Source organism: Macaca fascicularis, chromosome 2 (genome assembly GCF_037993035.2).
Source record: "Macaca fascicularis isolate 582-1 chromosome 2, T2T-MFA8v1.1".
NCBI lineage: Eukaryota > Metazoa > Chordata > Mammalia > Primates > Cercopithecidae > Macaca > Macaca fascicularis.
In genome coordinates, this window is record NC_088376.1 from 105,768,634 (window position 1) to 105,787,145 (window position 18,512).

Below are 18,512 nucleotides of genomic sequence, written 5' to 3' on the forward strand. Positions count from 1 at the left end.
CTCTTCTGATGCTTCTCTTGGAAGCTTTAGTTCTGTGAGAGACAGAAAAAACCAAAGTGTTTTTCCCAGTCTCATACCACTTAATACAACACTTCACCTCTGATCACCAAAATGTGTAGGGGTTTCACTCCACCAACAACCAGTTTTCCAGCAAACACCAACTGGGTGTCCTATGATTTGATTCAATTTGACACTACTTGGAGTAGGGTTAGTTCCCACATATTAAGTCACACACTACTGCCTCCCACTTCATGTGCCAATCACAATAGTAGGTTGTCACTTACCCTTCTGAACAACTGGCTACAAATTGGGGTTCACATGACCCTCTTCTTGGATTTCAGTTTGGGGCTCCATTTTTTTTTTCTTGGCTTATAAATCCTCTATCCTTTGATTCCTCCAGTCTCCTCTCCTGTGATCCTATGATCTTGTGATTATGGGCCTGGATCCATGGAACTTCCAGTATTCTCAGGTTTCTACCTAGATTCATCTGTGCTTCACCTCAGCATTCTGATAAGTGCCTGTTATCTCCCTTTTGTGAGCATAGAGTCATGCCACCAATATACAATGTCAAATGTTAAAATAGAGCCTGGGGTAGAGGTTCTGTTCAGGAGTTGTGATCAGTCCAGTCTTGCTGACATACTGCCTTAGCTCATGAGAATCATACTTTTCTCAATGAAAGGAATTAAGCCAGAGGTTGACAGTTGTGTCTTTTAAAGCCAGGCCTCAGGTGAGCTTGGGTTCTTTCAAACTTCTGTTCACTTGAGTTTTGAGGTAAGTCAATGGAGTCATTTCATTGAATCTGTGTCCAAAGGCGAAGATGTATCCATTTGTATTGACCAGCAGGATGACCTTTGAGAGGTCCCAGGTAGAATGAGATAGATGCACAGAAGTGCACCTGGCCTGAGAGGACAGGATGAAACCTGGAAACAGAGTGGTGGCAGCAAGAGATGCCCTTAGGACGTGGAAATACATGAAGGGCAAACCAAACCAGTTATATGGGAATCTAATCCTTTATTAAACTAATATTTGAATATATTGGCAAAACATCAAAATGCAAGAGGTTCTAACAAACATTTATAGATTATATGATTGATAATTTGGCATTCATTGATCACAGGGTCAAACTAAAGGCCAAAGTTGTTTATATTTCCTGCAGTAAGACTTTCACAGGCATGTGAAATCATATTATAAACCTCTAACCATAGACCCCAGTATCTCTGTCTCACTTCCTGCCCAGTAGAGGACATTCCCACCTAACAGCTTCCTGCCACTACGTAATAAAGGCCTTTCCTATGATTTTGCTTCACATCTCTGCCTCCTGGCCTGGTACTTCCCCATATGGCTCTGCCTGGTGTGGCGTGCCCCTTCTCTTGGGAGCTGTATGTGATAAATTCTTCTTTCAAAGGCAGTTGTTTCTTTGTCTGTCAATTACTATAACCAATTAAAACAAATCCCAGGTATATTTTTAACACAAGGAGAACCCCACAATGTATAAATTGTTATGCTAAGTAATAGTAAGTGCTATGAAGGACAACAAAACCGGGAAAGGGGATAGAGAGGGATAGGGCAGTCAAAGACAAACTCTGATGAGGGAACATTTGAACCAGAGACTAGAGTAAGATAGGGAGCAAGATATGCTGATGAGTGGGAGCATAGCATTCTAGGTAGAGGGAATAGCAAATACGAAGGGCCTGAGGCAGGAGGGAGCATGCTTGCAGTGTGTAAGTAGAGAGAGAGAGAGAGACATTGAGATGGCAATGCTTAGGAGTGGGATGGGTTCAGAGTATGGGAAGTGGACTGAATAGTGTCCTCCAAAAATTCATATATAGAAGCCCAAACCCCTGGTACCACAAAATGTGACTGTATTTGGACACAGGGCCTTTAAATGGTAATACAATTAAAATGAGGCCATTAGAGTGTGCCCTAATCCAATCTGACTGTTGTCCTTATAAGAAGAGGAGGTTAGGGCATGGTAGCTCACGCCTATAATCCCAGCACTTTGGGAGGCCAAAGCAGGTGGATCAACTGAGGTCAGGAGTTTGAGACTGGACTGGCCAACATAGTGAAACCCCGTCTCTACTAAAAATACAAACATTAGCCGGGCGTGGTGGTGGACACCTGTAATCCCAGCTACTCAGAAGGCTGAGGCAGGAGAATTGCTTGAGTCCAGGAGGTAAAGGTTGCAGTGAGCTGAGATCACACCACTGCCCTTGAGCCTGGGTGACAGAGAGAGACTTTGTCTCAAAAAAAACAAAAAACAAAAAACAAACAAGCAAAAAGAAGTGGGGATTAGGGCACACAGAAAGACACCAGGGGTGCACATGCATAGAGGGATGGCCATGTGAAGAAACGTCAAGAGAGCAGCCATCTGCACACTAAGGAGAGAGGGCTCAGAGGAAACCTACCCTGCCAGCACCTTGATCTTGGACTTCCAGTCTCCAGAACTGTGAGAAAATAAATTTTGTTATTTAAGCCACCCAGCCTGTGGTATTTTGTTATGGCAGCCCCAGGAAACTATTATAGGAGGAAATGACATCAAAGACAGAGCCAGGGGTCAGGTCATATAGGACCCACTTGGCTATGGTAATCACTTTGGATTCTGCTGTAAGTATGAAGGAAAGCCAATGGCAGATTTTGAACAGGGGTGTGTGGCCCAAGATAGCTTACTATTGCTGAGTCCTGACTCACATGCTCATTGGTTTTCACATTTTGTGGCCAAGTCTAGATGCAAAGGCATCTGGGAAATACCTTTATTCTGAACATTCCCTTGACCAGTTAAATACAAGGATCTTATTCTTGTTGTTGTTTTATCTCTGTCAACTAGGGAAAAACATTTTGAGGGACAACTAAGAGTCTCTAAGAAGCACCAAATGTCTGTAATACCTGGAACTGTGAGAAGAATTTCTGTAAGTGGGATGGGTAGGTTGAGTTATTAATAGATGTATTTAGGGGAAGGAAGTTATTTTAGTTGTAGGTCTTAGTAAAGATTCACGGAGAAAGTGACATCTGAACATTTGGCAATAGGGATATGGATAGAAAGAAAGGAAGGGCAGGCAGGCATTGCAGAGAGAATAGGCACAGGCAGGAACATATTTATGGCACAGATGAAATTTAAGTGTGGCAGTGAAATGTGTGGGCAGGGAGGTAAGGGAGGCCAGGTTGGAGATGATTTGGGGCATACTGTGGAGTCCTAAATCCTTGGGTGAGGGATTGGAGAAACTGAATTAGACACTGAGGGTGTCTGAGCAAGGAAGTGGTAATGTTTGGTTTTCGCTTTGGCAGTACATATAGACAAAAAGAGTATGGAGAGAGATGATTCCATTTATTTTTGGAAATGTTTAATGAGCCTTCAAACATTCTAGCCTCAGATTTTGCCATAGCCTTCAGGCTTCTCTGCACTGGGGTGAGTAGATACAGTGATAGTTGGTGAGTGTATGTGAGTTTACTAGGCACTAGTCTGCCCCAACAGCCAGATAACCAGGAAATGCTAAGACCACACTGCATGCTACACAGTGAAAGAAGGAGTCTGGCTCCATTTTTGATGTTTGATTGCTGACGGCTTTCAAGCCCCATCACATCTGCTTCATATCTGGGCAAGCTGATAAAATCCCTCAGGTGCTGCTTTCCTTACCTGTCCCATATGGAGAAACCCTCACTTCAGCCCCACCTTCCAAACACCATAAAACCCAAAACCAGAGCCTTTCTCCTGCTCTCTCAAGCCATTCAGACCAGCTTGGGAGCCTGCCATTACTCGTTATGGGAGTAGTAAATCTTTTTCTACCCCCTTGGTGTGAGCATGATGTCTTAAGTCTAGACATCCAAACCAAATTTGGGGTGAGAGACCATGCTGTATCTATGGGGTGACCACAATACATAGTCTACAGACTACTATGTATGTGGTCACCCTACATTATACTTCTGTATTTTACAAGCGCCTATTGTGACACAGTATTTCACAAGTGCCTATTAAGTGTCAGATGCTGAGGACAGAACAGTGAATTGACTGTGTTTAAGTTCATATTGTTGTCAGGAGGAAAAGCCAATAAGCAAAAGGAATAAATCATATATGCTTGAAGGAAAGGAGTTGTGAGTGCTGGGGATGGGTTTGCTATTTTTTGTTTTTGTTTTTGTTTTTGAGATGGAGTCTCCCTCTGTTGCCCAGGCTGGAGTGCAGTGGCATGATCTCAGCTCACCGGAACCTCCACTTCCCAGGTTCAGGAAATTATCCTGCCTCGGCCTCCTGAGTAGCAGGGATTACAGATGCCCACCACCATGCCTGGCTAATTTTTGTATTTTTAGTAGAGACAGGGTTTCATTATGTTGGCCAGGCTGGTCTCAAACTCCTGACCTCAGGAGATCTGCCTGCCTCAGTCCCACAAAGTGTTGGGATTATAGGTGTGAGCCACCGTGCCCAGCCTGGGTTTGCTATTTTTAAATGTTTGTCAGAGTAAGACCTCCCTGAAAAAGTAAAACATTGAAAAATATCCTGAAGGATCTTTTCTTTTCTTTTCTCTTTTCTTTTTTGAGAAAGAGTCCTGCTCTGTCGCCCAGGCTGGAGTGCAGTGGTACAATCTCGGCTCACTGCAAACTCCACCTCCTGGGTTCAAACGATTTTCCTGCCTCAGCCTCCCAAGTAGCTGGGATTACAGGCACCTGCCACCACGCTTGGCTAACTTTTGTATTTTTAGCAGAGATGGGATTTTGCCATGTTGGTGAGGCTGGTCTTGAACTCCTGACCTCATGTGATCCACTGGCCTTGGCCTCCCAAAATGCAGGATTACAGGCGTGGGCCACTGTACCTGGCCCTTGGATATTTTTACTTAACATAAAATTTTGGGTTTACAATTCTTTTCTTTATGCGCTTGAAAAATATTGTTCCATTTAAAATTAGAGCAATGTGCATCAATGTTCCTCTATAAATAATGCATTGCATTTTTCTGACTGAAGGATGTTTTCACTGAACGTAGAATTTTGGGTTGGACAGTTCTTTTCTTTTAGCACTTTAAAAATATTGTTCCATTTATGGCCAGGCATGGTGGTTCACGCCTGTAATCCCAACACTTTGGGAGGCTGAGAAGGGTGGATCGCTTGAGGTCAGGAGTTCAAACCAACCCAGCCAACATGCTGAAACCCTGTCTCTACAAAAAATACAAAAATTAACCAGGGAGTGGTGGTGCATGCCTGTAGTCTCAGCTACTCGGGAGGCTGAGGTGGAAGGATCACTTCAACCTGAGAGGCAGAGGATGCAGTGAGCCAAGATTGTGCCACTGCACTGCAGCCTGGGTGACAGGGACAGAGTGAGACCTTGTCTCAAAAACAAAACAAAACAAAAAATTGTTCCATTTACATTATTTTCTTGTAGCACTTTAAAATATATTGTTCCATTTAAAATTAGAGTAATGTGAATCATTGTTCCCCTATAAATAATGCATTTTTTTTTCTGACTGCTTCCAAGTTTTTTCTTTTTCTTATATACATTTCTTTTTTTGAGATGGAGTCTCACTTTGTTGGCCTGGCTAGAGTGCAGTGGTGAGATCATGGTTCCCTGCCTTGACCTCCTGGGTTCAAGCAATTCTCCCAGCTCAGCCTCCTGAATAGCTGGGGACACAGGCATATGCTACCACTCCCAGCTAATTTTTAAATTTTTTCTGTAGAGACAGGATCATGCTCTGTTGCCCAGGCTGGTCTCAAACACCTGGACTTCAGCAATCCTCCCACCTTGGCCTCCCAAAGTGCTGTCATTACAGGCATGAGACACTGCGCTCAGCTTTTAAATATTTTTTATTCTGTAGTTTGATTATGCTGTATTTAGGCCTGGGTTTGTGTTTATACTATTTGGAATTCACCAAGCTTGAATCTGTAGGTTTATGTTTTTCCACCAAATTTGGAAAGTTTTCAGCCTTCGTTTCTGCAGATATTCATTCTACACCACACTCTTTCTCTTCCCCTTCTGAGACTCTGATGCTGTGAATGTTAGACCTTTCCATATTGTCCTCATAGGCCCCTAAGGCACCTTGCATTTTTCATCTTTTTCTTCTGTTTTTCAGATTAGATAATTTCTATGAATCTGTCTGCAAGTTCACTGTTTTTTTCCTCTGTCCTCTCCATTCTGCCATTGAGCTCATACACTGAGTTTCTTGTTTATTATTTTTTTTGTTGTTGTTCTAAACTTTTCATTTGGTTCTTTTGTTTTCTATTTCTTTGGTGAGGTTTTCTGTCTTTCCATTCACTTCAAGAGTGCCCACTCTTAATTGTTTGAATATTTTTGTAACAGGTGCTTTAAAATCATTTTGAGATAATTCTAACATCTGTGTCATCTTAACATTAGCATCTGATTGTTTTTTTCAATGAAACAATATTTTTTCTGGGTATATTTTTTGTATGCCAAGTAGTTTTGTATTGTATCCTAAACATTTTGAATGCTGTATTATGAGACCCCAAAGCATGTTTAAATTTTAAGTATAGTGCTAATTTTTTAAAAAGCAGCAATTCAACCCTGTTGGGCTCAGGGTGCAAAATCTGGCCATTTTTCTTTGATTTTTTAAAATCCTAATATCAGTTCATTTTTCAAAACTTTTTGTAATACTATCCATATCTGTCCCCTGTGCAGGTTACTGAGGAGCCATTCTGGGGCTTGGAAGGTGATGTATTCCATATTTAGTTCTGTCTATGCTGTTTGGGGTCACATCCATGCATGTCTAACTCAGGAGTAAACCCAGGAGTTTATAAATAACTTTAACAAATTGTCGTACTGACCTCAAACTTCTCTGAAACTTCGCTAGTAGTTTCTGGTCTATTCGTGCTTTTCTTTCTTTCTTTTCTTTCTTTTCTTTCGTTTCTTTCCTTTCTTTTCTTTCTTTCTTTCTTTTTTTTTTTTTTTTTTGAGACAGAGTCTCACTTTGTTGCCCAGGCCAGAGTGCAGTGGCACGATCTTTGCTCACTGCAACCTCCACCTCCTGGACTCAAGCGATTCTCATGCCTCAGCCTCTCAAGTAGCTGGGATTATAGGCGCCCGCCACCACACCCAGCTAATTTTTGTATTTTTGGGAGAGATGGGGTTTTGCCATGTTGGCCAGGCTGGTCTCAATCTCCTGACCTTCAGTGATCTGCCTTCCTCAGCCTCCAAAAGCGCTAAGATTACAGGCGTGAGCCACCTTGCCCGGCCCTTGCCCCTCTTTTCTGATCCTCCAGGTAGAAAGCTGAGGTTTTATCTAGACCTCTCTGTTATAAACTTTTTGCAGTTGAAACTGTATGCTACTCCCTTATGGTCACACTAAGCAGTGAGAGGACGGAGAAACTAAAAAAGCAGCTTGAGTTTCTCTCACCCTCTTGAGATCACAGCTCCTCTGATCAGAGAGAAAGATTCTTACTCTCTCTGAGTTTTAGGTTTTGGACAACACCCATTAGTCTTGCTTCTATCCCCAGCACAGATTACTTGGGACTGGGGCATGGAAGTATAAAGAAAAGAAATCAGAGGATTTCTATTCTCTTCCAGAGCATCAGATGACTACTTTCCACTCCTTGAGCCATCATAGAACTCGAGGGCTTCTCCCTTACTTCTGTCTCTGCTGATGCACACTTTCAGAATTTGGGCTATGTACATTTCTGGTTAGGGAATATGAGAAGAAAAAATGGTAAGCTCAGTGTCGATCTTGTGGTATTTTCACTTCTGTTCCTCCTCAAACAGCTTGCTCCTGTTTACCTTTCAGAGTCAAATACCTACTGTATGCATTCTACCCAAGTTTTAGACCTGCATTTAGTAGAAACAACTAGGTAGGATAGGCTAATTATATCTTTCCTAGAACCTCATGCATCTTTTTACTTAACATTTTCTATGTGTTTATATTTAAAGCATGTTTCTTGTATGCAGCATGCAGTTGATTCTTGCATTTTAAAAGAAATTAAATCTTACATTCTTTTTTTTTTTTTTTTTTTTTTTTTTTTTTGAGACAGAGTCTCGCTCTATCGCCCAGGCTGGAGTGCAGTGGTGCAATCTTGGCTCACTGCAACCTTCTCTTCCTGGGTCCTGGTTCAAGTAATTCTCCTGCCTCAACCTCCTGAGTACCTGGGATTACAGGAACGCGCCATCATGCCCAGCTAATTTTTGTATTTTCAGTAGAGACGGGGTTTCACCATGTTGGCCAGGCTGGTCTTGAACCCCTGACCTCGTGATCTGCCCACCTCAGCCTCCCAAAGTGCCAGGATTACAGGCGTGAGCCACTGCGCCCGGCCTCTGTCTTTTAATTAGTGCCTTTAGAGCACGATTTAATATAATTATTGACATGACTGAATTAAAATCTATCATTTGCTAATTGTTTTATATTTGTTCTATCTGTTCTTTTTTTTTCTCTCTTTTAAATCTTCTTTTGAATTGAGGATTTTCTGTGATTCCGTGTTATCCCCATAATTGATTTATTATTTCTACTGAAAAATTTAATGCATGTTTTCAGAGCTTACAATATATATCTATAATTAGAGTCTATTTCCAAATAATATTATGTCACTTCTCATGTAGTGTGTGGGTTTTGCAACACAAACTGCCAAACCTTCTCTCCCAACATTTGTGCTATTTTTTGTCATGTCTTACTTTTACATATGGTATTAACATAGTACCTTGATATTATTTTTCTTTTGACAGTGACTTATCTTTTAATTTTTAAAATAAGAAAAAAGTTAACTTTATATTTATTTTCATTTCTTGACATTTCTGGAGGTCATCATTTCTTTGTGTACGTCCAAGTTTTTGTCTGGTATCATATTCATTCTGCCTGAAGAACACCTGTTAACATTTCTTATGGTACAGATCTGGTGGCAATGAATTTTGTTTTGTTTATCTGAAAAAATATCTATATCTCCTGCATTATTGAAAAATATTTTTGCGGGATATAAAATTCTGGGTTGATGAGTTCCTGACCTTTCTCCGACCTACCATCAGCACTTTAAAGATGTTACTACATTATCTCTGGCTTGCATGGTTTCTGACGCAAAATTGGTTGTAATTCTTATTTGTGTTTCTCTGTATGTAAAGTGTCTTTTTTCTCTGGCTGCATTCAAATATTCGTGTATGTATATATATATTTATACACACATACTATACACATATAGTATACACTCATATATGCACATACACATACATACACACAAATACATATAGCGACTAAGGAAAAATGAAACAGGCATACTTTTTCTTTTGGTAGATCTTTATTGTGGAGGCTTGAGTTGATCTAATCAGGAGTTAAACTATGTTTAGGTGTTTTTGTTGCTATGGTTATCCACAGGCTTTGAATTCTTCCAGTATTACCTTGAGTTTAGTGTGTGGGATGGTTTGCTAAAGGAGATTTTCTTAGAGTTTGCACCACTCTCACCTTGAGGCCTTCCCTTCATTCCTGTGCCTCAGAGAGGGGTCTTTATCCATGTTCTTATCCTTCTAGCAGTAGACTGCTATTTTTAGTGACTCAGCATTTGATATTTTGATGGTGGTAGGAGGGATTTTCTGTTGTGATTCAGCTTTAATCTTAGGTAGGCACTGTGTCTCTGAGGCTTAAGGGTGGGGTCTATTAAGGGATGTTGCCCTATCCCCAGCTGTAGGAGACCTCTATGGTCTGGACCCAGGATGTAATTCTACCCCTACTTCATGAATAGAGAGCTTTCTGTTCTCTTTCCTCCCCTCGGTTCCACTGGATCTTAACCAGTCCCTAAGGGTGACAGGATTTGCTTCTTCATCCTCAGAGGCTTAGGGCTTTTGTTCTGTAGGGGAAATAGGGGAGAAGGTCCTGGATGGGGATTCAGGTCTTTTTCTAGGGGGCAGGTTTTCATAAGATTCTTCTTGCCTTACTGTCAATTGTATGTGTGTATGAGTGTGTGCACACATTTGATGATGTCCATAGAGAAGAATATACAAGAGGGTGGAAATTCTGCTTGTGTCTATGGTTCACAGGAGTTCTGTAGTCTCTATATTCTCAGGCTAGCCAATACTTGGACCTCAGCAACTCACTATACATTTTAGCTGATTTCTTCTTAACAGCTTACATGGCATCCAACGGCATCTGTCCTACGTAAAAAGTGCTTACAACCATCTCTCCTTGAAAGTGCCTGTCTTACATCAGATTTTAGATTAAGTTGTTTGTCCCCAGATCTTAGTTTTCTGATGTGTTCAAGAGAAAATTTTAGATTATCTGGCTGTTTTTTGTTGTTGTAAGGGTGGGGCCATGCTCTTTTCAGTTTTCTACATCTTGAGGTGAATGTCTTGATTTTTAAAAAAGAATCACACTTTTAAAAACACTGAAAAATAAAGAAAAGGGACTGAGCTACCAGAACGGTGCCAGCAGTGACTTTGGGTGGCTCTCACTTATGTCAGGCACAGGGTGAATTCAAGGCTCTGGGCTATTAGGGGTAGACTGCAAACCCCTGCAGCAGATGTGAGCTGCATGTGTGGGCCCCTGTGTCAGCCTGTGCTCATTTGTCTTCCTACAGTGATGTCATGTGATACACAACACTCAAGGACAATGGAGGTGGGAGCAAATGTCCCTTATTCTTCACACCCTTCACTGCTGGCATCAAGGCAGTTACTCTACCCTCGCCACAGGCTTTGGCACAGCATGTCAGGAAGTTCTCTGGGGTGGCCACACCTATATCCTCTAAGGGCTTTCAACAGGTTTCTCATCATGATAGGTATCCTTTCTTACCTCTGATTGATGCAGTGACGCTGTTTTCCTGGGACAGTGTTAAGCTGTGCCGGACAGGGGATGAATATTTCTTGGGTAAATTGACCACTCTCACTTTGCCCATGGTCCATTGCTAATCCTCTCTGCTAGTGGTAATGTATGGAAGTGAGATGCGTCAGCAACATTGAAACACATCACATTCTAGGAGTGCAATCATTACAGCAATTCAAAAGAAGTCCTGGTTGTATAATGTGTGATTCGTTGATTATGCTATAACAATCCAAATGCTAAATTTAACAAGATCAGTAAAACATATAACCAATCACATTTTCTTGCATATTCTGGGTAAGACTTGTAGTTGCAGTTATTGTAGAACAGTAATAAAGGCACTGGAAGCCAGTATTCAAGGTTGACAGGATGATGCAGTGTCACAAGCAAGGTGCCTCGACTCAGAATCGGGCTCTGGAGGAACGCCAAGAGCCTATCTCGCCAGCGTGCCCTTTTCCTCGCGGGAATTAGGAGGGAAGCACCAAGATGTGGGGTCCTCCAGGAGTCCTAGAGAGAAATCCAGAGAGTGTATGGGTTGGCCAGTCAGTGTGATGACGCACTTCCGGGACCGCCTTCGTTTTTGTCGCGTGAGGTTTTGGTTTGTGAGGATCGGTGAGGGGCGCCCACCATCTCTGCTTGCTGAAAAGCTGCAGAGGCCGCCAGGAGTCCACGGTGAGCGGGTCTGAGGAGGACGGGAAAGGGCCACGAGGGAGGCGGGCGCGGCTACTGCTGGTACTGGGGTCCTCATGCTGATCCCTGAGCTTGGCTCGGTAGCGTCGAGATGGGGAACTGGCAGAGGCCCGGAACTGTGGCCGCGACTCCCACCCCCTCGTTTCTCTGTACCCGGGGCAGCCTGTGGCCCACTTAAGAGTCAGATACTGACACACATTCACATGTTAACTTCGAAGCCCACAAAAAGTTTTAACTGTCCACACTCCAGAACCTTCTAGCAACAGAACACGCCCCTCGGTCGCTCCAGCCCCCTTGTCTTTGCCCCGGATGCGGAAATCCCAACCCTACCCCTCAGCTTGTCAGTTTCCCCGTTTTCAGTTGGTCACAGAAAATCAGTTGGTGATCAGTTATTTTCGCCTGGCATAGTGTACGCCAGTCTTGAAACTTGTTACTGTTGTAGAGCAACCAAAAATTTGAGAATACTAAAATGTATTCCCTACCCGTCCCCAGGATGTCCCATTTTGGAAAATATGGAGCCCTGTGATTTGGATTGGCTCGTATGAATGTTAAATCTGAAAGGACTAGTCGTATCCATCATGCACCTAATATGTGTCTAGTGTTTAACATAGTTTCTATGTACAGAATTGGGGATGTTGAAAGATTTCTTGACCTCTTAACATTGTTCATTATATTCTTTTCATTACATTCTCGGAACTTTTACTCCACTGTCATAATTTAATTGTCAAGGTTCATAGGTTAACATTCGATGTCCCTGCCATTAGTCGACTATGTTGGGAGTGTGACTTGTTCTCCAATGTGGCTTGTTATTTATGCTTCACCTCCACATAGTTTTTCCTATAGGAAGACACTTCCATAGGGAGTGTTTTGTGTTTTGTAGGGTGGCCTCTGTTGTAGTTCTATTTCCAGATGATTTCCCTTTCACAGATTGTCAGCTGTGCACATCAGACCTTTTTGCTTAAGTCCTTTTGTTTGATGTGCTAATCCTATTAAGTATCCACTGTAAGGGACATTTATTGCCGATACGATTAAAGTATCATGATTTTAGAGAATTAGACACCACAACTACAAGGGTTACCTATTTACTCAGTATGAATCACTGCTTTTGTTACCCTTCCTTGGACAGAAACCATCCATGAATTTAGCAGCATTACTTGTGTAGGTTTACATTGTGTTTTCTTTTAAAGTACTTCTCTTGACACTCATAAATATTTCTCCTTACTGGACTCCCTGTTAACTTCCAAGATGCCTGTTAACTTCCAAGATGCCGTTTCTAGCGTCTCCTGACAGCTGTTTGACACCTTCAGCTTCCTCTACCTTCCTGAATGGCTTTCTGGATTCACTAAGAAGAGTCATTGGAGGGAGGGGCAATGCACTGGCTTTATAGTCTTTTGTCCCATGCTGTTGCAGTATCCTAAGACTTAAGGCAAAATGCAGATACGGAGTTGGAATGGAAGTTGTTTTTAAGGTCTATGAGTACGTGCACTTTTATGTGTTTATATGCTTTTTGAATATCTCTGATCCACCTGTTGGCAGCTCTTTGTATTTCAGGTGTTGCCTTTAATGCATAAATATTGATGATTCACTCTTTTTTTTTTTTTTTTTTTTTTTTTTTTTTTTTTTTGAGACGGAGTCTCGCTGTGTCTCCCAGGCTGGAGTGCAGTGGCGTGATCTCTGCTCACTGCAAGCTCCGCCTCCCGGGTTCACGCCATTCTCCCGCCTCAGCCTCCCAAGTAGCTGAGACTACAGGCGCCCGCCACCACGCCCGGCTAGTTTTTTGTATTTTTAGTAGAGACGGGGTTTCACCATGTTAGCCAGGATAGTCTCGATCTCCTGACCTCGTGATCCACCCGCCTCGGCCTCCCAAAGTGCTGGGATTACAGGCTTGAGCCACCGCGCCCGGCCGATGATTCACTCTTGAAAGGCAAAAGACTTACTTCCTAATGATGAACTAATTAAATGACCCAGAATGAGAGTTGGAACTAGTTTAGAAATGAAATTGTTTTGTTTCCTTATACTATAACATTTGGAACTTGGAGTATTTGGGACATATTATGAAGTTGATGGATTCTTTTAATATGGTAGTGTTTTCTTTCTCATTACCCACTCTCAACACGTTTATAAAACTGAATATCTTGTATTTAGGGGAAAAATAGTAGTAGGGAGACATCAGAATATTCCTAATAACTATTTTCAAAGTCTGTTAAACTTTTATTACTTCAGTCGTAGAAACTGTCTTGTTCTAATATTAAGTAGCATGGGAGGAAAAACATGCTGAGGTCTTACAGTGTTTAATGGATTTCTTTTATATGACTCATTCTTATCTGTACTGTATGGATTTCAGGGATCTTAACTGTTCAGAATTCCGACTTTCTTTTCCACCTATAACACTCTATCCACCGTCTACCTTAGTTTCCTTTTCTGTTTTCTTTCCTGTGATATCTTCTCTGGATTAGCTGAAATTATAGTTTTCTCAGTCCACTTTTTAATGACTCATTCCTTGAATGTTTCTACCTCCTTTTTGCATTTCTCTGTATGCCTGCTATCTCGCCTTTGTGAGACTGATGATAAACAATAACTAATGAACAGTTATTTATATAGCCTTCAAAACAGGATGGGTCAGAGGTTGTATGTAGGACTTATGGTCAATAAAGTTATCGCCATTAATGTTTTTTTCTTCACCTTCAGCACCTGAGACTTTTACCTTTACCCAAGAAAGGAATAAAAAAGGTCAGATGATGACAGCTGTGTCCTTAACAACCAGGTCCCAGGTGAGCTGCTGCTTTTTTCTGTCTCTGTACGTATCCCTGTGTGTATATACATATATGTTTATTAGATACATACATAGAAATATCTATATATACACGTTTACATAAATATATAACATGCTTTTATATATGCATATATACACACACACACACACATTTCTCATTGAGGTTTAACTTATATAACACAAGTCTTAACAGTATAGCTCGCTTTTTAGAACTATGTACACTTGTATGACCTCACTCATAGAAACACATAGAACATTATTAGCACCCCAAAAGTCCCTTTCGTACTGCCTCCCAAGCAATCCACTGCTCATCCCAAAGTTAACCACTATTCTGACCTCTGTCACCATGGGAAAGTTTTGTTTGTTCTTGAACTTCATATAAGTGGAATCATTAAACATGCATTGTTTTGTATCTGCCTTCTTTTGTTCAACATTATGTCTGTGAACTTCACTGACTTTGCACACAGCGGTGATTTGTTCTTTTTCACTACTAAGTAGTTTTTCATTTTGTGATAATAGCACATTTTATTCATTCTGTTGTGGATGGACTTTTGGTTTTTCCCATTTTGGGCTACCATGAATAAGAATGCAGTGAACATTCTTGTCTTTTTGTGGACATAGATGCTCATTTCTCTTGGGTATGTCTCTTTGAGTAAAATTGCTAGCTCATAGAGTATACATTTGGTTAGTTTTAGTAGATGCTGCCCAACAATTTTCTGAAATGATTCTTCCAATTTGTATTTCTATCAGCAGTGTACAGTTGCTCCACATCCTTACCAATACTTGTTGTCACTCGTTTGTAGTATCTCATTGGGGTTTTAAAAATTTCCTCATCTCTAGTAAGCAGTGATGCTGAGCACCATTTCATAGGTTTATTGACATATCCTCTTATGTGAACTCCCTGTTCAGATATTTTTTCATATTTTTTATTACACTGTACCCTTTTTCCTCCTAAGTTGTATTGTTTCTTATTTATTATAAGTCCTTTGTCAGATATATGTGTTACTTCTCCCAGTCAGTGGCTTGCATTTTCACTCTCCTAATGGTATCTTTTGATAAACAGATTTTACTTTTAATGAAGTCCAGTATATCAGTTTGTTTTGTATAAGAAATCTTTTCTTACTCAGACATCATGAAGATGTTCTCCTGTGTTTTCTTCTAGAAGATTTATTGTTTTACCTTTATACTTAGGTGTGTGATTCATCTCAAATTAAAGGTGTGAGGCATGGGTCAAAAGTTCTTTTTCCCTCCATACACATATCCAGTTGATTCCTATCTTTTATCCACTGAATTGCTCTAGTTACTTTGTCATACATTTGGTGAACATATACGTCTGTGTCTGTTTTTAAAATCCCTTAGATTTTAGGTTCTCTTAATCTCATACTCCAAGTTAAGACCATTTCCACTAAAGCTCTATTTCTGAAATACAGAGCTTGACTCTAGGGCTTAAAAACTTGAAATAGCCACCTTTTTAGGCCTATCTTGAGCCTTATGCACCACCGTAGCCTTTCTCAAGTAAGCAGTATTTTCCTGTGCCTCTCTAACCTCACTACCTCTGCATGAAGACAGGCTGTGGGTGGGAGTTCATTGACTGATCGGAGAGCTTTGTGCTTGGGGTAGTGGGCAAGGAGACAGGCAAGAAAGAAGGATTAGAATGAAAGTAGAATTGGGAAATGGAGTAATATGAGTAACTGAAATAATCACTGGGATATACACAAATTAGGGAGGGGCTTAGAGCTAAGCTGACAGCTATGTTCAGGGGTCAGTTCTCCTTCCACATGCGCACTTCTATGCTCGGGCCCAAGCCCAGATCCTATGCAGCAGGTTCAGTGTCTGTGTGGAGGTCACATGTTTAGAAGCTCATGGTGGAGGTGTACTTGGTTCTTACTGGGAAAGTATCCTGAACTCTGACTGGCTACCTTTAATTCTGCATCTTCTTCCTCCACACCTAAATTTTACACAAAAAAACTCTAGGCATGTGAAGGACCCAATACTGAATACGTATCATTATAGGTGCCCTTCTCAGGTGTCTCATTGACAGATTTGACCATCACCAAAGTACTGAGGTCTGGGAAAGTAGGAACTTGTCATTTCAGGAATCAGTGGCTTTTGAGGACGTGGCTGTGTACTTCACTACGAAGGAATGGGCCATCATGGTGCCTGCCGAGAGGGCCTTGTACAGGGATGTGATGCTGGAGAACTATGAGGCTGTGGCCTTTGTAGGTAAGGCCTCTCTGCTGTTGGTTTCTGCCTGGGCCCTCAGGTTGAAGGGCTCTTTTAGAATTATTAGCTGACCCCAAATAGTGATGTCAGAGGTTGCCAGGTATAGAAAGCCCTGGTGTCTATTGACCTGCAAAGGGCTTTCCTTCTTTTTCTGTTGTAAAAGCTGCCCTTCTTCCCTACCTGCCTCAGAGGTGATTCTGAGTACAATAGGTCTTGAGCTATATCATGATACCCTTAGCCTAGTATTGAACCTCCAATTTATCTTGAGAGAACCCAGCCACTTTGTCTTCCTCTGGGAGTTACTCCTAGGAGCCATTTGTCTTTTTCCCATAGTGGCAGATTTTCATCCTCTGACAAAGAAGGTAAAAAATTTTGTTGCCCTTTAAATAGAAATCTGCCTTCCAGGGTATTTCAGGCTTCCTTGGAAGAACCATCCTGACTCTTCTTCCCAGGATCCCTCCCAGTACCTCTTTAGGGTACCTCTTCTATAGCTCACCCAGGAATTACCCTCCTCACCTCCCTTGCTTGTTCTTGCAGCCGTGGGCTTGACTTTGACCCCTATGACTGTGCTCATTATTCTGTTATGTTTTCTTCTTTTCAAGCAGTGCCGCCCACTTCCAAACCAGCTTTGGTCTCTCATCTGGAGCAAGGGAAAGAGTCCTGTTTCATTCGGCCACAGGGAGTCCTAAGCAGGAGTGACTGGAGAGCAGGCCTGATAGGTGAGTTAAGCAAGAGAGATCTTCTCCAGCTTTGTCTCTTCCTTTGCCTTCATTTCATCAAAATGAAAGGTGTGTGTTCTCTGTGCCCAACATCATGGAGTACACTGGAATCCTCGATCACATTCTTTCTGACTGGTGTGTTATTCATAGCTTCCCATTCCTTTAAAGTGTAGTGCACAACACTCTGCTTCTGTATTTCACACATGGGGACACTTTTATCTCTTGGGGATATGTGGAACAGTTTTTCTAAATACTTTACAGGTTATTTGTGATCACTTTTTTCCAGTTTCTCCAGTTTTACAAAATTGATAAACTTGGTGCAGTATTATCTTGTCCACTGACCAATAGAACAAGTAGAAAAATTTTTGTTTTTCATGAAAACTAATATATTAAAAATTTTAAATAATTTTATACTGAAATATTTTAAGGTAGCTTACAGTTGTTATGATTTTCCTCCCCTCTAGGATACTTGGAACTAAGAAGATATACTTACTTAGCTAAAGCAGTGTTACGTACAATAGTATCAAAGATTTTTCAAAATCGTCAATGCTGGGAAGACAGGAGAAAGGCTTAATTCCTGATATTTAAATACCAGTTTTCCAAGTAAGGAGTTGATGTAAGAGCTACCTTAAACGATGTCAAACACACATTTTCTTTTTCTGTAGACTGGTAGATTTAATGTTTTTCATTCATTAAAATAACTCATTTTGATGTACAAAGCAGGCTCTCATGTCCTTTTTTAAACAGCTTTGTGGAGATATAATTCACAAATCATACAATTCACCCATTTAAAGTATACAATTAAGTGGTATTTAGAATATTCACAGAGTTGTGCAGGCATGCCACAGTCTACTTTTAGATCTTTAGAAACCTCTGTCTGTTAGGAATTATTCACCATACCCAACCCCAACTCTTGGTTTTACGCAACTACCTATCTACTTTTTGTTTCCATAAATTTTCTCATTAGGGATAGTTGGTATTAATGCAGTCATACAACATGTGGCCTTTTGCCACTGGCTTTCACTTAACATAATGTTTTCAAGGTTAATCCATTTTGTAACATGCATCAGTATAGTAGTATACAAGTTATAATGCAGATGTGTTTTCTCATGGGTACATACTCTGGATAGGTACTTGTTGGGTCTTAATGGTAACTCTTTGTATAACATTTCGAGGAATGCCAAAACTTTTTCTGAAGTGGCTATACCAATTTACATTTCCTCCAGCAATGTATAAGGGTTCCTAATTCTTCACGTCCTCACCAACACTTAATATTGTCTACCTTTTTGGCTGTGGGCATCCTGGTGATGTGAAGTGCTGTCTCATTGAAGTTTTTATTTGCATTTCTCCAGTGACTAATGACATTGAGAGTCTTTCAGTGTGCTTATTGGCCAT

At 41.1% G+C, this 18,512-nt stretch overlaps 1 protein-coding gene across 2 annotated transcripts; it reads left to right on the forward strand.

The window, feature by feature from the left end:
• Positions 1-11,268: 11,268 nt before the first annotated feature.
• Positions 11,269-17,836, forward strand: KRBOX1 (KRAB box domain containing 1). Of its 2 annotated transcripts, none has more exons than XM_005546803.4 (5): positions 11,269-11,384; positions 14,091-14,173; positions 16,272-16,398; positions 17,001-17,117; positions 17,582-17,836. In XM_005546803.4, exons 2-5 carry the CDS (start codon positions 14,138-14,140, stop codon positions 17,689-17,691), a joined length of 390 nt encoding a protein of 129 aa, XP_005546860.2. In that variant the 5' UTR covers positions 11,269-11,384; positions 14,091-14,137; the 3' UTR covers positions 17,692-17,836. The 2 variants fall into 2 exon arrangements, with proteins under 2 accessions (XP_005546860.2, XP_005546861.2); XM_005546804.4 differs by having other exon boundaries at positions 17,004-17,117.
• Positions 17,837-18,512: the final 676 nt, after the last annotated feature.